Source organism: Lepidochelys kempii, chromosome 2, assembly GCF_965140265.1.
Source record: "Lepidochelys kempii isolate rLepKem1 chromosome 2, rLepKem1.hap2, whole genome shotgun sequence".
In the NCBI taxonomy this organism is placed as follows: domain Eukaryota; kingdom Metazoa; phylum Chordata; order Testudines; family Cheloniidae; genus Lepidochelys; species Lepidochelys kempii.
The window spans coordinates 18,381,656-18,409,514 of NC_133257.1; the positions used below are offsets into that span (position 1 = coordinate 18,381,656).

At 38.8% G+C, this 27,859-nt stretch overlaps 1 protein-coding gene across 2 annotated transcripts in view; it reads left to right on the forward strand.

The window, feature by feature from the left end:
* Positions 1 to 27,859, forward strand: part of ASAP1 (ArfGAP with SH3 domain, ankyrin repeat and PH domain 1) — a 329,105-nt gene that overhangs the window by 121,376 nt on the left and 179,870 nt on the right. For both annotated transcript variants that reach the window (XM_073330123.1, XM_073330124.1), the window contains exons 4-5: positions 8,712 to 8,784; positions 24,879 to 25,024. In XM_073330123.1, the coding sequence (XP_073186224.1) occupies positions 8,712 to 8,784; positions 24,879 to 25,024 (219 nt within the window). The remainder of the gene's footprint in view (positions 1 to 8,711; positions 8,785 to 24,878; positions 25,025 to 27,859) is intronic.

The following is a 27,859-nucleotide window of genomic DNA, read 5'->3' on the forward strand; positions in this document are numbered from 1 at the left end:
AAATAGATCCTGTCAAACTAACTTGATACCTTTTTCTTTTTAATGAGATTACAAGTTAGGTTGACAAAATTAATAGTGTTGATATAATGTACTTAGATTTCTGGAAGGCAGCTGACGTCATACAGGATGACATTTTGATATAAAAAAAGGAAGATTAACATTGCATACATTAAATGTATTAATAGCTGGCTAACTGATAGGTCTCAAAATGTAATTGTAAACAGAGAATCATCATCAAACAGATGGGTTTCCAGTGGGGTCTCATAGAGATCAGTTCTTGGCCCTGTGCTATTTGACATTTTATTAATGACCTCGAAGAAAACAAAATAATTACTGATAAAGTTTTCAGATGACCCAAAAATTGGGGGAGTGGCAAATAATGAAGAGGACAAATCACTGATAAGGAGTGATCTGGATCATTTGGTAAGCTGTTGTAAGCAAACAATATGGGTTTTAATATGGGTAAATATAAATATGTACATCTAGAAGCAAAAAATATAGCCATACTTACATGGTTGGGGAAGAATCAGTGACTCTGAAAAAGATTTTGGGGTCATGGTGTTGAAACAGATGAACATGAGCTCACAATGCAACACTTTGGCCAAAAGGTGTAATCTAATGCAATCCAAGGCTGCATAAACACGGGAATCTTGAGTAGAAAAGGAGTACAGATATTGTTTTATCTGTGTATATGGCACTGATGCAACCATTGCTCGAATACTCTGTCCACTACTGGTAGTCACAATTCAAGAATGATGTTGATAAATTGGAGAGGGTTCTGAGAAGAGCCATGAGTATGATTAAAAGATTAGAAATATGCCTTATAGTTGTAGATTTGAGAAACTCAATCTATTTAGCTTAAAACAGAGGAGTTAAGAGGTAGTTTGATTACAGTCTATAAGTACCTACACAGGGAACAAATATTTGATATTGGGCTCTTCAATCTACCAGAAACTGGTATAACACGATCCACTGGCTGGAAGTTGAAGCTAAACAAATTCAGAATGGAAATAAGGTGTAAATTTTTAACAGTGAGAGAAATTAACCATTAGGGCCACTTACCAAGGGTTGTGGTAGATTCTCCATCACTGACTATTTTAAAATCAAGATTGAATGTTTTTCTAAAAATATGAAATAGGAATTATTTTGGGGAAGTTCTGAGGCCTGTGTTATACAGGAGGTCAGACTAGATGATTATAATGGTTCCTTCTGGCTTTAGAATCTATTAAAAACTCACTGTTTCTTTTAGCTGGGGTTTATCTATTGGACAGCATTCTTAAGATTTTTCTCTAAAATATAAAACTTTCAATATTTTGGAACACAAACCTTGTTTATGATTTTTTCTCACCAGCCATGCCACAAACTCCACCCTCCAGCTACTCCAAAAAGTGACTAGGAACACCATTCCACTGTAACATAGTTGTCCTTTGCTGCAGGCACTGCTTTTGAGTTGGCTGATAGGAGGGGGGAAGTAATGGCAATAGAAACGTTTGAATAACAGGAAGTGAAGACTTCAGGGAGATGGATTCTCTCTTTGCAGTGGGTGGGGGGAGGGCTGGATACATAGTGAATGGTTCAGGGTCGCACTCTGAGGCCACCAAAAAATTTGTGTGAGAACCCCATGATCTAGGTTCATTAGGTGTTGTTAAATGCCAGAAGGGTCAAATTCAAAGCTACAGGATGAGCTTACTTTCACTGGCAAACGATTTGCATATGATAGACTGGAGCTCATTAATATCATGATGAAAGGCATCTTCAGTGATGAGATAGTTAAAGATATCAGTTGAATGGATACTCAGATTCATGACTTGTATTATCCAAGGCTCCATCAGTCTATAAGCTCCAATCAAGAAGAATAGACTAAAGTTGTGCCCAAATACAAAGAGGAGAGAATGAAGATGGCAGGGACTATTACAGAGCTAATCGCTGACAGGTCATTGTTTGCTCATCTCTTGGTCATGTCCAGATCTCAGCATGATACTGATTTACATGAGACTTTGGGAAAGTACAAGTTCTCCATGGTAGCACAATTGATGTTTGAATGAGAGGGAACGGTGTATATGTTCTGGGTAAAAAGCATACTAACGCACAACTTGCATGGTCTTCCTAAGCCAGCATCTACTGACAATGTGACTGGTACCTTTTGCTAGCACAGGCCTTTCGGTGTAGCAATTGTAGATGGTATGACTGAGGTACAAGCTCTCGACAAACCAGAAACTGTTAACATCTGCCGAGATTTGGCTGACACTTCATTATGAGGCTACAGAGAGAATACTGAACCAGTAATGAAGTTCACCCCGTGTTCGACATGTATGCAGATAAACCAATTAAAAACATTACCAGAAAGAAAAGATTCAGTGGTATTGCATGTGTGCAATACAAAATCATTGACTTCGTGAACATCTCCAGCATTGCAATGAAGAAGCAACTGTCTCATACTCACATGAAGGGCAAGTTTATGGCATACCTTGCAGGAAAAATACTCCAGCATGCGAAGAATTACTCAAAAAAATTATTTATTGCATGGCATACTGAAGCTGGTGCTTTACACTGTTCAGTGCAGTTTCCATGTAGTTCCCATGAGAAGGCTGACACTAAAATTACCTGGCATGCCATCAATACCACAGAGAAATGTACTGCTAAACTCTGGATTTTTGCACAAGACACACATATTATAGTGCTGTCTGTGAGATGCTATCCAATACTTCCGCACAATTCTGTTTTTGTGCCTGCTGCTGGTGAACAGAATCACAGTATATCCCTCAGAGATGTGTTCCTATCACTCGGAACATTAAAAGCCAGTTCGTTGCCAGGTTGTATGTCCTTTCAGTATGTGACACTACTGGAAGGTTGACTGAAAAGACTAATTTAATTTATCTTATTGGAAGGCATTTGATTCAGCATCCAGAGACACTCTCCTTGCTCTGAAGATGTTAGGAATGGCTGAGAAAGTCACTGATGAGTTTATAAATGCACTGGAGGCATTCATATACTGCGTTTGCCATTTGAAGACCATCTTTGTGATACTTGTAGAGCTACATTGGGGGATGTTTCCTGAGAAGCAGACAGAGAAAAATTGCCACTGACAAGGGGTATATTTATACCTGCTATCTAGAGGGCAAATTATTAAGTAATGGAATGGCTCCAGGATAATTGAGCGCGTCCAAAACTACACTCACCGATCAGGCATGGATGGGTCTTGGAGAAGGGACTGATCACACTAGTTATATCTGAAATATCATGCATTCCTGAATCAATCCTTCTCCAAATCAAATGCTCATGTGCAATGACCAAATGCTCAGAACCTTCCAGATGTTTGGCTGGCAGCCTTCCTTGCACAGAGAAGTGTGAGTGTGGCATGGACAAGGATTAGTGTTGACAACATTGTCTAGGAATGGTGCTCTGAGAGGACACAGACGATGATTTTGAATAAATGTTTTCAGTCCCACATGTAAAGGCTAACTTTCCTAGCATTACCAAAGATGAGTGTCTTCTTTTATGTATGCAATGTTAAAGTCTAATTGAAAAAATGATGATTTTTGAACATTTTCTCAAATATATATTTTTATACTGTACTAGTTTTTTTAATGTTTGGCACCATTGTGTTTGCGGCAGAAAGAGCTTTCAAATTATACCCATCTTGACCCATTTCTGATGATGTTCTATTATCAACATTTCCAGCAACTGTTGGTCCTGCAGCTGGTGTGGGGCGAGTCCCCCCTGCGAAGCCACAGAGGAGAACACCATTGAAATTATGATTCTGTAGATTTTTATAAATCAAATGACATCTTCCTTACCTTTCTATCACTAACTTGCCCACGAAATGAGATTTTAGTACATTATACTTTTCTAGTCCGCTTAACATAAATGCTCTTACTACGTTAAAGTGCACAAGGGACAAACACACAAAACACTAAACCATGGGTTCAGTAACAAGGAGAAAAAAGTTAAACTCACATGTAAGTCATTTTTATACATATAATGCCATATAACAAAAAATAAAGTAGATCCTATTTAGGCAAGAATTTTGGTAAGTACCTGAAAAAATATCTTCACATTACAGTATCAAAGAGAGAGACAGGCCTGCCCCCCTCCCCGCATAGAACATGAAAATTGCTAAAAATAAACCCTGGAAAATGAAATTCATAAACCTTCCAAAATAGAAGCCCCATATACATTTTATAATTAACAGGATACAAAGGGTTTTATTGCAAAGGGTATTGTAGTAGTGAGCTGTGTATATGAGAGCAGTCTAAACATTTATTATCTGCATGCACTCCAGGTAAAGTGAGTGTGATCTGGATCAGATGTATCTGTACTGAATGGTGGAGGCAGTAGGTAGTTCTGCTTTGTACAAGGGTATTTGTGACATCTATGGATTACTTTGAGGGGTATTACAGAGCTTTGATTGTTATACGAGACATCTGTATTTTACACCCTCTTGTGTCTATGAGGAAGGAGAAGAGGTGCATGCATACCTTCAGGGTGGAGTATTAATCTTTTCTGTGCAGAATTGCGTAGGTTGCATGAACAGCCTTAATTGTGCATTTCCTTGTTTTCAGTAGTTCGAAATTTGCTTAACTCCACATTCTGCAAAGGGGTGACATACCACCAAGCAATCTAAATCGTAACATAGTTTTTTACCATAGGATTAATAATAATCTGTAGTAAAAGGTGCTTGGTTTGAGTCTTCTATCCTCATTTGATGGGACAAGTTGCTTTTCTCACAGCTCTGATTATTTGTCGTCTGGCAGTGTTCTCGTGAAAGACAACAAAAGTGATCTCACACAAGATAGTGGTTTAAAAAAAAGGGAGCAGTAGAGATCATTTATCCTTCAGAAGAATCAATATCAGTTAGTGTAAAATGTATCCACTTGCTAAAGTGCTATGCACATATAAAATTCAGGTGGACCCTGAAAGATAGAAGTTTTGCATGGAAAAACGCATAAAATGTGCCAAATTAACATTGGTTAATCCACAGAAACAGTGTACCAATGACACTTGTTTTAGTTCAATTAATACATTATTTCTCCTAAGAGAATGTCTTAAATATCTGTCAAAGAGATTGAGATGCCATTTTCAAGATCTAGATGTAGTTTCAATATTTCTATTCGTTCAGTTGCAATTAAGTACTGCGTTTGCCTGTAATTATTTTATTATGAGTTTAAATCCATTTTAGATGAATAACACTGTTTGTGGGAGCGTCTGTTGGTTTGAACTTTAGTTCCAGGGTACCAAATTATAGACTTATAATGTAATATTCAGGATTATAATGTTTTCTATTTGACCTCCTACAGTAGTTCTTTAAATACAACAATCTACAAATTTTTACACACCCATTTCAAAAGCACTCAGAATGCCATAAAATTACTAATCTCCAACTATGGGAATACAGCTTTTATGAATCTACCCAGGTGAAGCTCTTGTTGGAATTTTATATTTCTGAACTTTCTATTTTATAGAATAAAAATATTTTAATAATTTTCTGTCTGTAAAATAGCTATATCTGCTTACATCTAAATACGTTTGCTTGGAATGATTTTTTTTAAATATATATGCACACACATACTTTGGACTAGTAGGGGAATACAAAGCTGCTCCTTTCCATTTGAACCCCTTCCAAAGACAATACTTACGAATAAAAATTAATTTGAAACTTGGATGCAACATAATTGTGCTCTGCTATTTATAACTACTTCCTTGGAAGCAAAATATAGTGTAATAAAGTATTAACACATCAAATGTAAGAGTTTAACATATTTGGGGACAAAAGTGCCTCTGTTTTGAAATTATTAAGTGGAGGAAGGTATGATAATTGTTGCTGTAACACCCAGAAACCTCAGTTAAAATTCGGGTCCCACTGTGTAAAGCATTGTACAAACATTCTGTCCTGAATTGATATATATGATATATTTTGAACTAGACAGGATTTGTTCAAATAGAGATAATACTTTAAAGTATAAATGTACAAAACTGACCTGCGTTGTCAGTCTAATTTAATCTCATAAACTCCTTGAGGCCAGAGATGTCATCATCTATATGTGCTGTGCTCAGTGATGGTACTCCATTAATAATGTAAACCCACTCCAATGAATTGAAAACTAGACAAGATTCAATTAGGTTTCACTCTGAAGGTCAAATTTTCTTTTATCTATTTCCAAATTAAACTTCCCTTCATGAACACACAGAAGTTTTCTTAGAGCTTTGAATTTCTTCCTGAGTGTCTTGTTTGGTTAATTATTATCAGATCTCTGCACAAGCTTTATCACTGAAACATCTCCTAATTCACACATCAACAGTTGTATTTTGCAACACAAAACAAAACAAAACAAAAACCCCTTTAATGCTGAAATTCCAAAGCTAAACTAAAAAGCAGCTAGATAAGTGAAGAATTACACTATCTTTTCTGAGTAGCCCTCATCATCCTAGCTGAAACTAATTAGAGCTTAAATAGACATTCAAGATAAGTACTTGTTGAGGTGGTTTATGGTGTATGGAATAGTAATGCAGTTTTGGTTGCCATTGAGGGGGCAGCAGAGGTCAGCTACTACACACCTTGTACCATCATCAGATCTTCCGAGTACAACAATAAAACATTCTTAGTGTTGGTATTTTTCAGTTTTACAATTTTAAATATTTTTCGTTTCCATCCTAGTATTAGGCATGATAACATAAAATATTCCTCACTGTAACTAAAGAAAAGATTGTGTATATGTAAAATTATATTTGTATCCATTGTTCTGATATTTAATAATTGAAATGAAAAGAAAGAACAGTATAAAAAGAGATAGTGTTGCTGATTCTGTGGTTTGTCAAAAATTAACTATATTTGAAATGCTAATAATTTATTGTTCAGTCGAGTACAGAATGTGCTCTGAATTGGATACTAATCCATAAAATATTGTTATATATTCTCTTTTATTATTGGTATTATATATCTTTTAACTATAACAATTTTGCTTTGTCAAAATTGAGCCACTTACATTTTAGGTAACAATCTGAATCCAAGCGCATTGCAAAAATGCAAGGTATTAACTGAACATTTATAAATATAAACCTAACACCATAGTCATTGATATTAAGTTGTTCCCTTTGTCTTTAGTGGTCCAAAATAATCAATTTAAACACTTCTATTGTGTATCTGTTCTCTCAGTTATGAACGATGAGTTATGTAAGCAAACATATGTAGTAAAGTGCTTAGTGTGTTCAATACCTAAATTTACAAGGGAATGGGCCTAGAATGTCTTAAGAAGCTCTAGTGGGACTTTAAAATTTCTTACTCCACAAACTAGGCTGGCTTTTTATTTCTTTGACTTTATTTTAATTTGGAGCTTTCACACAAAAGTTCTTTCTGAAGGTTTATTAACTTGTTTCATTCTTTTCAATAGGTTGTGAATGGGTTCATGGGGAGTTCTACGAGGTTAAAATAACTGGGCCAGGAGTTTAGTCAAAAAAATTGACTGATTTGTTCCTTGAAAGTATTGCAGTCTATAGAGGCTTCTGTGTTCCAAATCTAGGGACCAAACCTGAAAACAGTTATTTACTTGAGTAATAATACTCTTATGGATTGTTCAACTTAAATACTGGTTTCAGAGTAGCAGCCATGTTAGTCTGTATCTGCAAAAAAAATAGGAGTACTTGTGGCACCCTAGAGACTAACAAATTTATTAGAGCATAAGCTTTCGTGGGCTAGAGCCCACTTCATTACTAGATACTATGATACCATTAACTTTGAATAGAGACTGGGAGTGGCTGGGTCATTACACATATTGAATCTATTTCCTTAAGTTAACACCTTCTTGTCAACTGTCTAAATGGGCCATCTTGATTATCACTACAAAAGCTTTTTCTCCTGCAGATAATAGTTCATCTTAATTAATTAGCCTCTTACAGTTTGTATGGCAACTTCCACCTTCTCTGTATGTGTACATATATCTATATATATCTATATATCTATATATCTTCTTACTATATGTTCCATTCTATGCATCCGATGAAGTGGGCTGTAGCCCACGAAAGCTTATGCTCTAATAAATGTGTTAGTCGCTAAGGTGCCACAAGTACTCCTGTTCTTTCCACTTAAATAATGGACTTGTGTGTGTTTACAAAATCAGGTTCTTAGTTTTGTTTTGTTTTTTCTTTAAATTTATCACTCTGTATCCAATTTATTTTTAAGAGGAACACAGTCAGCCTTAAAAGTCAGAACTGTATCTAAAAATGTTGTACCTAATATCACAACAACTAACCTCCAAAATTACTGAATGACAATTTCACTGTTTCCTCTGAATAGTCAGTTTTGTTTGTGTCAGTAATAGTGAAATGGCTAAAACCATAGAAATTGGCAGGGAACTCAGGTGGCTGTAATACCTAAATGACTTTTAATTTACTTTTTTAAATTGACTATCTTTCAAGTTGACAGAGTTCTTTTACAAAGCTTTAATCAACTTATAGCTGTCCTTTAGGTCTCTCACAACCATTCACCTCTGTAGGATAAGTCTCCCTTCAGAGCTGTTTAATTTAGCTCTTTAATTGACTTGAAGGGGTTGAGTGACCTAAGACCTTCCCAGAGGGCTGAGCACAGTGCATCTGTAGTGCTTCCAGACCCTGAAATTATTCACTGTTTACTAAGAAATATTATGAAACTGGCTGATGCTATTCAATAACAAGCTAAATGGAGGTGGTCTTTTTTGACAGTCTTTCTTTTATTACAGGCATTGGATCAAGACAGAACTGCACTACAGAAAGTGAAAAAGTCCGTAAAAGCAATATATAATTCTGGGCAAGGTAAGTGATTTGGGTCTTTTGTGAGAATCTAGACCATTCTATTAAATAATGTTTACAAAGTTTGCTTTGCTGTTCATTGCATATTACTTAAAGAGTAGGTGATGCCTGCCTATTCCATAATACAAGTACACCTCTGCCCCCCTGACACCTCATAGGAAACCATGTATTTCAAGGATGTCATCCTGATTTCTCCCCAACCCCCCAAAGCTCCCTACTGAACTGATCCTGCCTTCCTGGGGAGGTAGGGGGCAGGGGAGAGAGAGAGACTTTTTCTCATTCTGTGCTACCATAGGTGTATTCCACTGGGACAGCAAAGCTGTTGACCAGAAGAGACCTGTTACATCAGGAGACTGAACCCTGGATCAAGATTATAACCACATGAATGAGAATGACCATTAACTTCCTCGCCATCAGAACTAAAATGCAAAACCTACCCTTTTGCCCAAGTTTTACAACATTAGTAACCTTACACCATCACTCTCACTCTCCTGTATTAAATAATAATGTACAGAAAACGAAAACACTGTGCATCTTGTCAGCAGCGGGGGACCAGAAGGGGAGATTTGCCATTTTTTGCCCCTTAGGAGGAACTTGGATACAGCGATAATGGGCACCAATATAAGAACCTAGATGAATGGCTAGAATGCAACTATGTCATGAAATTTTGACCCTTTTGAGGTCTGTACTTTACAAAATCTCCATTAATGAATTTTATTAGTATGTGTGTAGGTATTCTTAATAAAGTTGGTAAACTTAAATAGGTATTAAATATAACAAATTGTCAACAATCAACACAAATATTTATTTGGATAGTGTGCGCCTTATTAGGGCCAGCTTCTACCTATATCTATTGAAATCAATAGGAGTTTTGTCCCTGGATATCTAAGGGAGCAGAATCAGGCTCTTGGTCATTTGCCATCTTATTCAGATGGAATTACCCTTGTTGAAAATATTGAAGTTCAGGAAAGCACAATTTGTATACCTTGGCAGTCATGTTCAGCTTAGCAAATGTCTTGCCCTTTAGAGCAGCTTCTTGGAGTTACAGGTTTTAAAAAAAAGATAAAGTTGTTGTTCTGTGTTGGTAGTTGACTGTATTTGGTAGTTGTAAGGTTTTTTAATGGCAATGTATATTACTTTGTGCTTCTCCCCATTTCTCTCCCCCACCCATCATTCCAACCCCACAACACACGCATCCTCCCCTCCCTCGCTCCCATAGCTCTTCAGTTGATTTGGATAAACATTTTGCCAATAGATTGTTAAGCCAACTAAACACCTTATGCAAGTTTAGAGTGTATATAACTATCTTTTGCCACATGCATTGTTTGACACAAGTGCATTTACTTTTACTGAAGATTAGATTTGTAAAGGTGCTCTGGGCCTGCAAAGTCGCATATTTGACTCTAAAGAGGTCTTTAAACAACTACATGCTGATTGACTTTCAAAACTGACTAGCTTTTAAGAACTGTCAAACATTTACTGCCTCCTGTGAAATGTACATGAATTGCACCGTTAGCCTCCAGTTGCCATTTGCCCCGGGCTTTGAAATAAAACTGGTTTCAATGTCTTCAAAGCCGGTAACCATGGCATGTTATGTGAACTGTTTAAATGACTCAGTAAGTGATATAACATTAGTTAGGAGCCTTTTTAAACAATAATGTTACAATTGAAAATTAAAAAGCTTGTTTGTAGCCAAGTCAAATATGAAGCTCACTTCTCTTTCTTTTGTACACCCTGGAAATTATTTGGAAAATTATACCATTTTCAGTAACTTCTAAAGTCTAATGATGAAGGGGCAGGCAGTATGTTGGAAGAACCAAAGTCATTTTTGAAAACTATTTGCTTACAAGTGTCTAAATTGATCTGACAGTTCATTATAGGGAAGGAACGTATAATGAAAACACTTAAATAAATATTAATAAGTAAGGACCAAGAATAAATAGCAAAGTCTCAAAATGAAACCCATTACCGATCAGGAAAAAGTTAAAAGAATATACATAAAATTGTAGTAGTCAGAAATTATGTTCCAAGGAACAGATTGGTGAAAGCATCTTTAATTCTTTCTTCATATAAAGTATGAAACAATATTGTAATTCCCTCTTCAGAATGTTGTGCAGTTGGGATCACTTATAGCGAAAACAGAATGCAGAAGGCAATTAATTCAGACTATAGTTAATAAACATAAGGAAGCGTTGTATGCATGTTGGTCTCAGGATATTAGAGAGACAAGGTGGGTGAGGTAATAATCTTTTATTGGCCAGCGTCTGTTGGTGAAAGAGACAAGCTTAAAAGCTTCTCTAAAAGCGTGTCTCTTTCACCAACAGGAGTTGGTCCAATAAAAGATGTTACCTCACCCACCTTGTCTCTCCACTATGGAAGAGTTGGCTTATACAGGTTGGAGGGGAAATAAAGGAAGTGAGTAGTGCATATAGTATTAAATATATTGCGTCCTCCAAAGGAAAAAAAATGTGAAAACAAAGGGATTAGAGATTGATAGTAATAGTAGTTCAGATCAGTTTGTCTCTTGAGATCTCATTCAAATAGAATTTTTCCACACAAGATACTAAAGATAGCAATGGAACCTCTTGTCATACATCAGTTCAAGAAGGAGATGGATAATATTTTTATATTGCAGGGGGAGGCCACTAGCTACATTTGGGGGGCTTAGAGGATTTATTTTATATTTTCTTTATAACGGGCACATGAGGTTAATAAATCAGGTTAATAACTCTTAATAACAAATAATACATTTGGGGGGCTTAGAGGATTTATTTGATATTTTCTTTATAAGGGGCATATGAGGTTAATAAATCAGGTTAATAACTCTCACTTACCTCATAAACTCTTCTGAAAAATCAAACCTGGCTAGGGGTGGAGGCAAATAAAATTACATTGGGGCAGTAACAGTGCCTGTCCAATATATGCTTTCCAGAAAGTGACAGTTACATTATTGTTTTGCCTGTAATGATATATGAACAATGACATTCAGGGGAGTGTAGTCCCCCGGAGTAGAGAGTCCCCGACCACCACTCCCAAGAGAAGGAGGCGGGTGGTGGTGGTCGGGGACTCTCTACTCCAGGGGACTGAGTCATCTATCTGCCGCCCTGACCGGGAAAACCGAGAAGTCTGCTGCTTGCCGGGGGCTAAGATTCGCAATGTGACGGAGAGACTGCCGAGACTCATCAAGCACTCGGATCGCTACCCCTTCCTGCTTCTCCACGTGGGCACCAATGATACTGCCAAGAATGACCTTGAGCGGATCACTGCGGACTACGTGGCTCTGGGAAGAAGGATAAAGGAGTTTGAGGCGCAGGTGGTGGTCTCGTCCATCCTCCCCGTGGAAGGAAAAGGCCTGGGTAGGGACCGTCGAATAGTGGAAGTCAATGAATGGCTACGCAGGTGGTGTTGGAGAGAAGGCTTTGGATTCTTTGACCATGGGATGGTGTTCCATGAAGGAGGAGTGCTGGGCAGAGACAGGCTCCACCTTACGAAGAGAGGGAAGAGCATCTTTGCGAGCAGACTGGCTAACCTAGTGAGGAGGGCTTTAAACTAGGTTCACCGGGGGAAGGAGACCAAAGCCCTGAGGTAAGTGGGAAAGCGGGATACCGGGAGGAAGCACAGGCAGGAATGTCTGTGAGGGGAGGGCTCCTGCCTCATACTGAGAATGAGGGGCGATAGCAGGTTATCTCAAGTGCTTATATATGAATGCACAAAGCCTTGGAAACAAGCAGGGAGAACTGGAGGTCCTGGTGATGTCAAGGAATTATGACGTGATTGGAATAACAGAGACTTGGTGGGATAACTCACATGACTGGAGTACTGTCATGGATGGTTATAAACTGTTCAGAAAGGACAGGCAGGGCAGAAAAGGTGGGGGAGTAGCACTGTATGTAAGGGAGCAGTATGACTGCTCAGAGCTCCGGTACAATACTGCAGAAAAACCTGAGTGTCTCTGGATTAAGTTTAGAAGTGTGAGCAACAGGAGTGATGTAGTGGTGGGAGTCTGCTATAGACCACCGGACCAGGGGGATGAGGTGGATGAGGCTTTCTTCCGGCAGCTCGCGGAAGCTACTAGATCGCATGCCCTGGTTCTCATGGGTGACTTTAATTTTCCTGATATCTGCTGGGAGAGCAGTACAGCGGTGCATAGACAATCCAGGAAGTTTTTGGAAAGCGTAAAGGACAATTTCCTGGTGCAAGTGCTAGAGGAGCCAACTGGGGGGGAGCTTTTCTTGACCTGCTGCTCACAAACGGGGAAGAATTAGTAGGGGAAGCAAAAGTGGATGGGAATCTGGGAGGCAGTGACCATGAGTTGGTTGAGTTCAGGATCCTGACACAGGGAAGAAAGGTAAGCAGCAGGATACAGACCCTGGACTTCAGGAAAGCAGACTTCGACTCCCTCAGGGAGCGGATGGGTAGGATACCCTGGGGGACTAACATGAAGGGGAAAGGAGTCCAGGAGAGCTGGCTGTATTTCAAGGAATCCCTGTCGAGGTTACAGGCACAAACCATCCCGATGTGTCGAAAGAATAGTAAGTATGGCAGGCGACCAGTTTGGCTTAACGGTGAAATCCTAGCAGATCTTAAGCATAAAAAGGAAGCTTACAAGAAGTGGAAGGTTGGACATATGACCAGGGAAGAGTATAAAAATATTGCTCGGGCATGTAGGAATGAAATTAGGAGGGCCAAATCGCACCTGGAGCTGCAGCTAGCGAGAGATGTTAAGAGTAACAAGAAGGGTTTCTTCAGGTATGTTGGCAACAAGAAGAAAGCCAAGGAAAGTGTGGGCCCCTTACTGAATGAGGGAGGCAACCTAGTGACGGAGAATGTGGAAAAAGCTAATGTACTCAATGCTTTTTTTGCCTCTGTCTTCACGAACAAGGTCAGCTCCCAGACTGCTGCGCTGGGCATCACAACATGGGGAATAGATGGCCAGCCCTCTGTGGAGAAAGAGGTGGTTAGGGACTATTTAGAAAAACTGGACGTGCACAAGTCCATGGGGCCGGACGAGTTGCATCCGAGAGTGCTAAAGGAACTGGCGGCTGTGATTGCAGAGCCATTGGCCATTATCTTTGAAAACTCGTGGCGAACGGGAGAAGTCCCGGATGACTGGAAAAAGGCTAATGTAGTGCCAATCTTTAAAAAAGGGAAGAAGGAGGATCCTGGGAACTACAGGCCAGTAAGCCTCACTTCAGTCCCCGGAAAAATCATGGAGCAGGTCCTCAAAGGATCAATCCTGAAGCACTTACATGAGAGGAAAGTGATCAGGAACAGTCAGCATGGATTCACCAAGGGAAGGTCATGCCTGACTAATCTAATCGCCTTCTATGATGAGATTACTGGTTCTGTGGATGAAGGGAAAGCAGTGGATGTATTGTATCTTGACTTTAGCAAAGCTTTTGACACGGTCTCCCACAGTATTCTTGTCAGCAAGTTAAGGAAGTATGGGCTGGATGAATGCACTATAAGGTGGGTAGAAAGTTGGCTAGATTGTGGGGCTCAAAGGGTAGTGATCAATGGCTCCATGTCTAGTTGGCAGCTGGTGTCAAGTGGAGTGTCCCAGGGGTCGGTCCTGGGGTCAGTTTTGTTCAATATCTTCATAAATGATCTGGAGGATGGTGTGGATTGCACTCTCAGCAAATTTGCGGATGATACTAAACTGGGAGGAGTGGTAGATATGCTGGAGGGCAGGGATAGGATACAGAGGGACCTAGACAAATTGGAGGATTGGGCCAAAAGAAATCCGATGAGGTTCAATAAGGATAAGTGCAGGGTCCTGCACTTAGGACAGAAGAACCCAATGCACAGCTATAGACTAGGGACCGAATGGCTAGGCAGCAGTTGTGCGGAAAAGGACCTAGGGGTGACAGTGGACGAGAAGCTGGATATGAGCCAGCAGTGTGCCCTTGTTGCCAAGAAGGCCAATGGCATTTTGGGATGTATAAGTAGGGGCATAGCGAGCAGATCGAGGGACGTGATCATCCCCCTCTATTCGACATTGGTGAGGCCTCATCTGGAGTAGGGTGTCTGGTTTTGGGCCCCACACTACAAGAAGGATGTGGATAAATTGGAGAGAGTCCAGCGAAGGGCAACAAAAATGATTAGGGGTCTGGAACACATGAGTTATGAGGAGAGGCTGAGGGAACTGGGATTGTTTAGTCTGCAGACGAGAAGAATGAGGGGGGATTTGATAGCTGCTTTCAACTACCTGAGAGGTAGTTCCAGAGAGGATGGTTCTAGACTATTCTCAGTGGTGGAAGAGGACAGGACAAGGAGTAATGGTCTCAAGTTGCAGTGGGGGAGGTTTAGGTTGGATATTAGGAAAAACTTTTTCACTAGGAGGGTGGTGAAACACTGGAATGTGTTGCCTAGGGAGGTGGTGGAATCTCCTTCCTTAGAAGTTTTTAAGGTCAGGCTTGACAAAGCCCTGGCTGGGATGATTTAATTGGGTATGGGTCCTGCTTTTGAGCAGGGGGTTGGACTAGATGACCTCCTGAGGTCCCTTCCAACCCGGATATTCTATGATTCTATGATTCATATCAGATTCTGAAGGGTTCTGAGAAAGAAGAGCTCAAATGTTTGTGTGTGTCACAAATCCTCTTTACTGTTGAAACATTAAAGGCAGGAGATTTTTTTCTGTTATTAAAAGAATTCAGGTCAGTTTTCACGTCACACCAACCTTTTTGCGAAGCTTTTTGCAGTTGCCCCTCCAACTTGTTAGGTACTTCTGGAATAGTCAGATTGGATTTGTGAGTTGGAAGCTGTCTTTTGTCTCACTGAAGATGGTACCTGAAGTCAGTGGGAAATCTTTTAAGATAGTTTTCCAATAACACTCGGTTGAATTTTAGTGGCATTGAATTCAATCATAACTAATAGTGTAAGTTTTCAATAGCCTTTTCCTATTAATTTAATTGAATGGCTAATCTTCATTAATTTATAGAGAGTCTTAAGCAAGAATGCAACATAATTTACAAAGGAAAATTGTTCAGTGGTGCGTGCATCTGTATGCAACAAACTAATTCTTGCAGTTCTCATCTCAATTTTTGATGGATGTGTGTGTCACAAAAAGTGACCAAACGTTTGGCTGAAAAATGTGAAGATATTTTAAATTGTATTGCAGCAAGAAAATAATTTTAAGAGGGACTGGAAAGTAGTAAAATGTGGAATTATCTAATGTATTTATTTCACATTCCCACTGAGGAAGAGAATGAGACAGATGTTTTAATCTCATCATGCCACCAGCCAACAAGGAGCTTTTTGTGCGACAGTGGAGGAGAAAAGTGAGAACTAGGAAAAGGGGTTAGAGCAGTGAGTACTAGCTGACGAAACATCTTTCAAAATGAGTTGGATCAGTGCTGCTTTTCCTTGACTTAGTTACTTCCTCTTTTTTTTTTTTTTTTTTTGGTGCATCTCTTCTCTTCCCTTCTCCCAGTGTTCATAGATGGATCATGGAAATGCTCAGAAAGAAAATAGTAATACCTGTTTCAACTCTTCAACTGTTCTACCCTTCTCACTTCCTCCTTCTTTTCATTATTTGTGTCCTACAGTCCTGCAGATGAACATTCCTAATTCTTTATGTTCATTTAAAAAAAAAAAGACCCAAGATTTTTTTTGTCCGACATATCTACAGAGAAATTTGATATAGATAGACCCCTGTACAAATTTAAGTAGAACTAGAGAAGTAATTCTCATTACATTTAAAAATATACCCACAAAGAAACATGAAGTGGAACAAATTGATATATAGGATAGATTGCTGCTTGTTTGGTATTTTCCTCTTGTAAAGTGTAGTTTATTGTTGAGAGACCTTTCATCTTCTTTATTGTCTGGAAGGGAAGATCTCTCAAGAATACTATACTTTAGAAAAAGAAAAATCTAGCCTATAATTATAGCTCCATAAAGTGAATATCCTCTGTAAAGTCACAGATACCCACACTGTTTCTGAAAGGCACATTAAAGTTAAGAGTGGATACTTGCTTTTGGAAAAACATTGATAGTTGAAAGTTTTGAAGTAATATAAGAGAGACAAGGTAGGTGAGGGAATATCTTTTATTGGACCAACTTTGTTGGTGAATGAGACAAGCTTTTGAACTACTCAGAGCTCTTTTTCAGGTCTGGGATAGGTAAACAGACTAAATTCAAGGTGGAACAGATTGTTTAGCATAAGGAGTTAACACGGGTTGCAAGAGACCGTTCAGGATGAAGTGGGCAATTAACACCTCTGCTGTCATGGGACAAAAGAGGTTTAGTGAGTTACAGATGGTTATAATGAGACATAAAACCAGTGTCTCTATTGAGTCCATGATTTTTCATGTCTAGCAAAGTGATGAATTTAAGCTCCTATGAGGACGAGGATTGAGAGGTCAGATACAGAGTGATCCTTTTGTGAAAAAGTGTTCATCTATGGGTGATGTGGGCATTTTTGTCATTATTCTGTGTGATTTCATTCAAGAGTGACTGTCACCCACATAGTTGTTGTTGGGGTGTTTAGTGCACTGGATGAGGTACATGACATGTTGTAATAGACATGTAGGACCCAATCTCCTTCTCTGGTGGAGTGTCCTTGTTTGGTGAATGTGGTTTTAAGTGTGTTAAGATGTGTATCTTGGACTTTTTCCTTGGAGCATATTCTGTGGTATCTGAGTGCCTGGCTGTAGATAACAGATTTCTTGGTGTGTCTGATGTGGGTACTGGATCTGTTGAGGTAAGTATGGTGATCCGTGGGTTTCTTGTATATAGTTGTCTGTACAGTTTCATTGTTGAATCTGATTGTTCATGGGGGAGTGTTTTAGAGAGAGTTTGATGGATAGGTGGTAGTTATTGAAGTTGTGGTTGAAATCTGAGTAGTCTGTCCAGAGGATGAAAACACTGATGTATTTTTTCAGAAATTTTCCCCCAAGATGGCCCATGAAGAGGTTGGCATATTGAGAACCAACACGGCTCTAACAACTCTGCAAACAAAATTGATGTATTATACTCTATCTTGCTATAAAATAACATTTTGCCATTAGATACAGGGAGTCAGATATTCAGAAGGGCTTCCTTCATGTATATCAGGTCGCCCTGACTTTATTGTCTCTCTTTATCACTGCACCAGAGTGCTGGACTTCACTGAAGAGATTTACTATCCCAGTACACATTCAGTAAACCCATTGTTTTTTCCACACAGTGCAGGAAGGCTATTTTTTTATGTACTGTATCAAGAATTGGGTACATAACGCACTTCAGTCTGTTTCCTTAATCTTCACAAATAAACTTTAGTTTCATTGTTGATTACATTGTTCAGTACAAAAACATGCATTGCCTTGTGGAGATTAATAAAACAGACGATTATTGAAGTTAAAATCATTTATGCATATTCGCTGTTTCTACTTCCAGCTTTCGGACTGTTATCAAGATTGTTGTATGCACTGTGAAAGCCGAGCTTGTTCAAATGTTTTAGCACCTTGGTAATCTTTAAATAAATAAAATGGTATTTTACTCAATGGATGGGTTAGGTAGGGACTTATATGAATTTTGTGGCATGCTATGGTGAATCTGACATTCCCTTTTCCTTATAGTCTTTCCATTGAAACAGAAGTGCAGAATTACTTCTTTATCATTTGTATATGGTGCCACGTGTGCATGGTTTAAAGCCCTGATCATTGGTAAGGATCTTATCTAGGGGTCCAATGCTACAAACATGTACATACATCACTTTACTCATCTGAATAATCCCGTTTAAGCAAAGTTCCATTGAGACAACCAGTACAATTACTCACATAAATGTTTAAGATCAAACCAATAGTGAGATAAAATATGATATCATGGAGGGAAATAGTATACTTGGCAAGAGGATGAAGGAGGGAGGGAGGTTTAAAAATAAATAGGGTTGTAAGTTCTTGTAGAATTGTATCTTGTATCTTCTGAATGTGTGTCAGTTTTTCATGTATTTTAAATTTTTCTTTACCATAAAGTACATCTATAATATGTCCTGTAGAACTTCTGGATGGACTAAAAAATTAGTGGAAATGTCTGGATGGAAATATGTTCAGATTTTCACAGCTTGAATAATTTTCTAGTTCATTTTAAAGTTAGGCGGGACATATTGTAGATGTACTTTATGGTAAAGATTATTAAATATCCTTATTTAGTACGTGAATTTCATATGTTAGGGTTTTCTTTTCTTTCTTACTTACTGCTGATAGTGGCATTCACTTTACCTTACTGGAAAATAGTCTCACGTGCACTTGTGTGTTGTCAGAATCCTGAGGCCTCTCCCCTGCATTCATTCTGGGATAACCAGCCTTTTCCTTCCTCACTTCCCCTTTCTAACTGGGAGGGGGAGGGGAAGCATATATCCTTTTGCCCAGGTAAAGGTAATTGTCTGATCTAAAGCTTGATACCAACACCTGTGTGGTATGGTTCTGAGTAGCCATTACCACCACCTTTTTAAAAAGTAGATTGAACAAAGTACTAAGAAATATACTGTAGGGAGAAATCCTGCATTGGCAAGGAGAGGAACAGAATGAATTACTGGGTCTTTTTGTTGTCTGACTTCTATGGTTCCCTTATTCTTCCTTGACCCCCCAGAACAAACCCTGTGACACATTTGAGCTTCATTAGGCCAGGATTGAGTCAGCTAATACTCCTCCCTAGCTGAGATCTCCTGTGCATATTTACAGAATAACTTTTACATTAAAAATATGCATTTTATTATTGCATAATGATTTATTTGGTTTTTATGCCAAGATATTTGATTAAAAGAGTAAACTTTTAGAACAGATTTAGCCTTATTAAAAACATATTTTACTATTTGTGAACCCACAACATCATGACTGAAAACTTTGGGCATCTGATAACATTAATTTTTGTATTTGCACTAAGTAGGACAATGGTATATAAATTAATTATAAACATACACTGTAAAATCTTATTTACAAAATACAGTTAAAAGATCATGAGCAATTTCATAATTTTGATCTGAGTTTAAGAAAAGACATTTGGTTTTCTCTTATGGTTGTAGTGGAACTTAGTACTTAGCAGATTTTTTTAAAGGGTTCGGAAGTGTAATTCTTTTGAGGCTTTCTGCCAAGTATTTTTAGTGTTTAAGATGATTCATGCATCATGGGATAATGCACATGGATTGTGGTGAAATTCATGGTTTTAAAAGTAAAGTGTGGAAGTCAACAGAAAAATAGTATTTTGCAGCACCCAAAGATTTCAAATTTATATCTGAAATTAAATGGTAATTTTTTTATTTTTTGTAATTCAAATACTGTCAGACAAAATTTACAACTTGGAGAGAATGATACTCATACTACTACCTGAAATAAACATAATTCCTGTTGACATTTATAGCCCTCTCTCTCCCACTAAGGAAAATTAATTTTGGGATGTGTGTCTGTAATGTGTGGGGTTTTTTTTAAAGCCATAAGGATGGGAATCTAATAAAGAAATGTTGAACAAACCAGTATTGGAGGCTTAAAGTAATTACTCCTGAGGGAATTCTGCACCACTGCACGCATGCCAGTATCTCGTCCCCCACGGATTTCTTTGCTTCCCCGCAGAAAAATGACTTCTGACAGGTTAGCAAAGGGAAGCCGACAGAGCAGTCACGCGTCCCCACCAGCAGCGCGGATGCGCTGTTTTGGGCATCTGGAACAGCTGGCAGAATGGTAAATCACCGTGGCGGGGAGCAGAGGACTCCCTGGCCAGTGGCTCCTATCATACGTTGGGCTCTGCTTCTAGTTCTGGCTAGTCTGGGGAGGATGGGATTTCTTCTTCCCCTGCAAGGAGCAGCTGGGGCTGGGTCAAACCCACCCCAGAAAGCTCACCTGGCTGCAGGAAGCTCTGCACAGCCCTTCTCCCTCTCCCCCGACCCCGCTTCCTGCCTCCATTGCTCCTCAGCCATGTGGGGAGGGGTTACTGTACGGACATCCCCCGAACCCCCATAGCTGGAGCCTCCATGTACCCAAACTACCCCCCGCACTTGAACCCCCACCCCAACAAGCCCCACCATCTCCCGCACCTGGACCACCCTGATGAGCTCCCTGCACCCCCACAAAGACCCAGTCCCCCAGCACCCGAAGCCACCACTGAGCCCCAACCACCTTTACCTGGATCCTCCTGCAGAGGCCCATTATCCCTGCACCTTGAACCTCCCAATGAGCAGAATTTGTAGAATTTTGCAGAATTTTATAATATTATGCACAGAATTTTAATTTTTTGTCACAGAATTCACTCAGGAGTAAGTAATACAAAAAGACAGAAGAGGAGCTTAGTAACGTGTCATTACCACAATTGCAAATGAGGAAAATATTAAACACTGTTGGAAGGAGAACATTAGACTTACAGGACTAGACTCTTAAAGATTCTGTATTCTTTAAAAACAAAAACAGAAAACCCCCACACACAACAAGTTAGTGTAGCTATATTCTCAGAGTTTAAATACATTTGCTTCTCAAGAAGTATTGGATGCTTCTAAAGAATCTCAACCCAAGTCTTGTGAATCATGCCCTTCCTGGCTGATGAAAGAGAGTCATAAGCAGCTGGTGCCACTCCTAACTGAAACAGCCATTTCCTCATTCAGGGAAGTAATCTTCCCTTCCATTTTTTTCCAGAGTGCAGTAGTCTGACCAACACTGAAGAAACCCACCCTGGATACATCTGTTCCAACTGGTGCCCAATAAAAAAATCTTCTGTTCCTGAGCAAGCTCATGGAGAAGCTAGCCCAGGACTAACTACAAGCTCTTCTGATTAAAGGCAATATCCTAGGCCCAGCATAATTTGAATTCAGGTCAGGCTATGGGATGAAAACATCTTTGATGGCACTGATGGATGATCTCCTGCTTTCAGTGGATGGAGGGTAGACATCTGTTCTCATCCTTCCCTTGAACTTTGGAGATGATATTGTCTTGTCTGAGAAAGGAGTCGGGAGAAGGCTCTAAAATAGTTTTAAGTCCTTTCATGCCTGAAGAGTAGAAATAGGAGACTGCACCTTTGTCTCTAGACCTCTCACTTGTAGAATCCCAAAAGGATCAGGTTTTCTTCTGGTCCTGTTCAACATCTGCATGCAGCCACTAGATTAACTGGTAAAATGACATGGACTCAAGTGGTAGCAATATTCAGATGATAGGCTCTAATTATCCTTTACCGTCTGTGACTGTGCCACTACTAGCAAGATGGCTCAGTGCTTGGATGAGATCCATTCATGGATGAAGAAGACCTGGCTGAAACTGAGAAGGATGAAGTTTATGCTGGTGGGAAGAGGAAGGGACTTTGAGGAGTCTTCAGTCATGGTACAGGCTCCTTTGATTGAAGATAAACACCCATAATTGGTCAACTCAATCTGTAGTTCTTGAGTGCTTTTAGATTTCTCTTTGGTGGTAAGCTCTCTCCTTGCAGCATCCACAAGTAGTGCTTCTGGTTATCTAGGAAACTACATCCCACCCATCCTGTCTGACAATGACCCAGCCTTGGTTATATATGTTTTTGCCCTTCTCATCTGGATTACTGCAATGCATTATACCTAGGAGTGAAACCTTTGGCCCTTAGAACTCCTGCTAGTACAAAATGCTACAGTACACTTACTTAGCAAGACAAACTACTGTGAGCACATGTTAACCTATCCTTCAAAGTCTCTATTTGTGTTTAAAAACCACTTAGTGCCCTGAGCCCAGGATATGTAAAAGATCACCTTAAGCTCTGTGCAGGAGACAGAGATTTCTCATGGCTAGTCCCAGACTGTGAAATAAACTTTCACCAGAACAGAGGGCCATCAGATACCTTGCCACCTTCTGCTTTAAGTGCACAGTGCACTTCTTTTACCGTGCTCTTTGAAACATAAACACACAGCAATATATTTTAAAAAAGCAACATTTTTTTAAAAAGCATGAGAAAGATAAAACAGTCTTCCAAAACAACTCTCTCCACAGCGCATACAATTCTCCCCCTCTAGACAGGATGAGAGAGAATGAACCACATGTCACAAAAAGAACAGGAGTACTTGTGGCACCTTAGCGACTAACAAATTTATTAGAGCATAAGCTTTCTTGGGCTACATAGAATTGGATCCATAGAATGGATAGATACATATACATACATACATATAGATATATGTGTATATATACACATACAGAGAAGGTGGAAGTTGCCATACAAACTGTAAGAGGCTAATTAATTAAGATGAGCTGTTATCAGCAGGAGAAAAAAACTTTTGTTGTGATAATCAAGATGGTCCATTTAGACAGTTGACAAGAAGGTGTAAGGATATTTAACATGGAGGGGGGGGGAATAGATTCAATATGTGTAATGACCCAGCCACTCCCAGTCTCTATTCAAACCCAAGTTAATGGTAAGATGTTAGTCACCTTGCTTTATGCATTCCTGAAGGTGCTCAGCTGTTTTGTTGATGAGGGCAATAAAAGAATATAGAATTGAATAATAGCTGACTAAAGATCTTCTCCCGAACTGCTCCAAGCAAATCATTTAAACTTTCTCACAGCAGAAATAGTTTAAGGGGTATGAGATTGTATACGTTAATTTAGAAAACATTGTTGGGAAACAGTTAAGATTGCTGCACATACCATATGTGTATCAGGATAATCAGGCCATCAGTTGTGGCTGGAACAGGAACTGAGGCAGGAGCAAGCAGGAATGGGCAGAGGCGAGCAGGAGTAGTCTGTCGGAAATAGCAGGTAGAGTATCCCCAACAAAGTAATGATGTTGAGCATACTGGAGTTGCTGCTTTCATTAGGGGCCTGTATACCTGCATTGGAGTCACCTGGCTAGACCCTTGCTTGTGGATTGTATTGAAATGCAAATGAAAGGGCTGGGCCCTTAGGACTCACAGGTAATTATCTTAAATGACTCATCAGACTCAGGCTCAAAACACTCATCACAACCTGACTCAAACCCACAAAATCAAGGAAATTAAAATTTAAGTTATCTTACAGTACATACCGTCTACTTCTCCACCCACAGGCACACACTATCCTAGCATACATCACAAACCATAGACTTCAGTCTTAACTCTCTCCCTTAACCTGCCCTTCTGCATGCACTGGTATACCAAGGTATCCCTTCTCAGCACTATTACTTGTTCATGTTTGGTATAGTAGTTTGTGTTGTCTGAGTAGTTGGAAGGCTGGCATCCCTAAAGGGCACATAGTGAGAGTTTTTCCTCTACAGTGGTACTCAAATGGGAGACGCAAACAAGCAGAAAAAAGAGCAGAGAGATGCCAGAAAAAGAGGAAGGAGGAAGAGAGAAAAAATAGAAAATGTGTTAATACACAGTGATGGTTCTTAATTCAGAATCTCCTTCCTCTTTAGGATTTTAGTGATAATTTACTTTAACTCTAGATTAGCTTCATTGTTTGGTTCTGACATCAAAACATAGTCATTTCAAAATTGCCTAAGCATCTTGATATCCTTGATTTGCAATTAGTGTTTCAAAATTAAAATATAACATTCCTTATGGCCAAGTAGTAATATATTTTCTTTTCCATTGAGACCTTATCTCTACAATTAGAAAAATAAATTCTAACATTCTATTATGAATAATACAAAACATGAGGGCCATTTCTTCTGCTTAATCTACAGAATGGGGGTCAAATATATCCCATATTTATACCTCTAATACTATTGACTTCATGGTTTGTTTTGTAATTAAACATGCTCCTATTAATAATAGTAGCGCTAACTTCATTTTGATTTTTATTCCCAAGTAAATTTCAATACATCACACAAAAAAAGAAGATATTTATACTTTCTGAAAAACAAGCTAATGTTCCCATTTAAATAGCTCTTTATCATACTTTTCTCAGTTGTATTACTTTATTAATCATTGATAAATTTTGTATTTCATTGATTGTCATTACATGTGACCTTAAATTTAGATGGTGACATAAAAATAACTTCCAGCTATATGTTAAATAGTCCTTTTTAATTTTAAAATAACCAATTTTCAGTAAATGCAGTAATTTATTTTTCTTGACACCGTGGTACTAATTTGTAAATTCACTAGTTTGGTTTCATTAATACTCTGCAGTAAAGTATAGATTTAAAATAGATAGTTATAGGAAAGAAACTTGCTAATTTTGAACCTCTCTTTTCAGATCATGTTCAGAATGAAGAGAACTATGCACAAGTATTAGATAAATTTGGAAGTAATTTTTTAAGTCGGGATAATCCAGATCTTGGCACTGCTTTTGTTAAATTTTCAACACTTACTAAGGAACTATCAACGCTGCTGAAAAACCTGGTAAGGAGTTCTATATATGTTATTTTTATAAAATGATTCAAAACAAACTACAGTGGAGCACCTTTATGTTCTTGATGATTTGATTAGCTATGTAAATATTCATCAGAATGTTGTCTTGTAAACAAATCAGCTAATTTTAAACTGAAATCAGTGTATATGTACTACAGAAATAACCTCAATTACAGTTACACTTCAAAAAACGTTGGAAAGAATAAGATACATATTACACATACTGTATTTGGTTATGGTAATGTCTAGTCAGATGGAATGATGGAAGTGTGAACTGATGCACAATTAAGTGACTGGAAGAATCTTACAGTTCTCTGTAATTCCTACTGGGCTCTGTATAGAATTCCTAAAGAAAGCTAGATCTGTCAGAATTACTTTTTGTCTATAAACCTGGCTGTTTAAAATAATAATACTAATGGTAAAAATTTTCTTATTCCAGAAACTAAGTCAATTTGCAAAAAAGTTAAACCACTCACTTCTTTGCTAGCAGGTCCATTTAAAATATAGGTTCTTGGCAGAGAACCTCTCACTTCAAAGAAAACCAGAATCCTATCTATGACTTCTCTGCAAATCAATATCTCTCATTTGTCTGTCCACACTGGGAGAAAGTCAGGACGCCATCGATGTGGTTTAATTTGATCACAGATTTGTTCACTTATAATATCTGGGTATGTCCAGCAACAAATTGTACAGTGTGGGGAGTAGGGGGTCAGCTCTTTGCTGATCCAGACAGGGAAGCCCCAAACCCTCTTCCTCAGCTCTCTTAACCGGAGACCAGGAAAAGGAGTATGGTTGGTTCCCCTCTGACGGGACGTAGGAGCCCAGAGCCCCAAACCCTACTTTCTCAGCTTCAAGAAGGGATGCTCTCCTTCAAACCCTTTTCCAATTAGTATAGTTTTGGGAGGGCAGGGCTGGCATTGCCCCTCCCCCAAACTACAAGTCTCGGGCAGATGCGGAGTTGTGCCGGCAGGGGCTGTGCTTTGTGGTGGGGGAGCAGATCCTGAGGCTTGCAGTTTGGGGGGGCAATACCCCCCCATCTCCCAAGCTACATCCATATTAAAAAGTAGGGGGCACGGTTCCCAGCCTCCTGGTTCCCCCATACCATGCAACCCTCATGTCTCCACTGCCCACTGCTCTCCGGCTGCCCAGCTCTGAAGGCAGTGCCTCTGTTGGCAGTAGCACAGAAGTAAGGATGGCAATACTGCAACCTCAGTACAATAGCCTCGCAACCTCCCACACACCCTCTTTTGAGTCAGGACCCCCATGGTTATAACACCATGAAATTTCAGATGTAAATAGTTGAAAGCATGGATCTGATAGCTTTTAAAAGTCTTTGACTGTGACATTGACCAAAATGGACCATGAATTTGGAAGGGCCCTATTCATAAGTAACAGGATTCTCTTATAGTTTTGAGAATATGAGTAGATCGATATACTTGGTCTTTTAGTCTCTGTAGAACTTTCTCTTGCACTCATACACTCTCTTCACTCCCCATTAAAGTCCACAATTAGGATGAGATAACATGGAAGTCTTGTTATCGTTCTTGTTTCCTGAAAAGTATTTCTTCCAGTTACTTTGATTCCATTGAACCTGTCTCCCTTTGGTAGTTGTAAACTTGTGCTCGAGAATGTACATATAACAGACTTCTATAGGATTTCGTACATAAAATAAACCTGGGCTTAGAATACTATTGTTTTATCTTTACAAATGCCTCTAAAAATAGCAGATATTCGCATTGGATAGAAAGCACTTTCCAATGTAGTTCTTTCGGAGAAGTTCAATGTAACGATTAGATAGTTAATGAGACGTGCATCAAGGGAATGGAATGTTCATACAGACACTTTCTATTCACTTAAAAAAAAAAATGTTTGGAGTGCTGACAAAGTGTCTGTCCAATGGCATCTAGACTCAAATACTTTCACGATGCTCCTTTAAATTCAGATGCCTGCAAACTGTAGCAATGTATGCTTTTATCAGAGGTTTTGGGTATTTCCATATTTTGGTGACTTCCCCTTTTGGTTCATGGTCTTTCAAATACTGAAGAATTCAAATACCAAAGGGATTCTGATCATTGGCTCATGTGAGCATTCTAACATTAGTATATCCCTAAAAATTGATCTATCCCTAGAGATTCTTACTTTCAAAAAGGGCCAAGTTTTTTATTTAAACTTTGAAGCTGCAGGCTCTGGTAATTTGGCAATATAAAAGCTACAAAAGAATCGAAGTTTTGAAGGTGGTCAAAATTTTTCTGATTTTTTTTAATCTGGCAATTTATTATTGAATTAAAATTTGCTCATTATTGCAAGCTGATAATGCTTTCTATATTCACACCTTAGATTCAGGAATTTTGCCAGGAATTTTTTTTGCTAAATCTAGAGATAGATACCTTCAAAGACAACACAGTGTTAGGGAACATCATAAATGGCAGGATTATTTTGTCTCAAGTAGCTGAATTTAAAGGCACTAATCAACTAAGGGCATGAAATGAACAAAGGAGGACTGAGAAACTCCAAATGGATCTTGTCAGTCTTTGTGGTTGGACAAGATAGTGGAGGAAATTAACACTGAGAAATTATTATAATACTCAGAACTTTAAAGATATTAGTGCTTTGCAAAAGCTAGAATCAATTAAATTTTACTATAAGTCTGATGTATTGAGAAATTAACACAGCAAAGTTCAATTACTTGCTCAGAGTCACACAACAATATAATAGCAATCAGGAAGAGAAGCCAGGAATTCTTATGCTGTCCACTGCTCTGACCACTATACTCACTACCTCACAGGAAAGAGTATTCATAATTATAAAGTGTATAATGAATTTGAG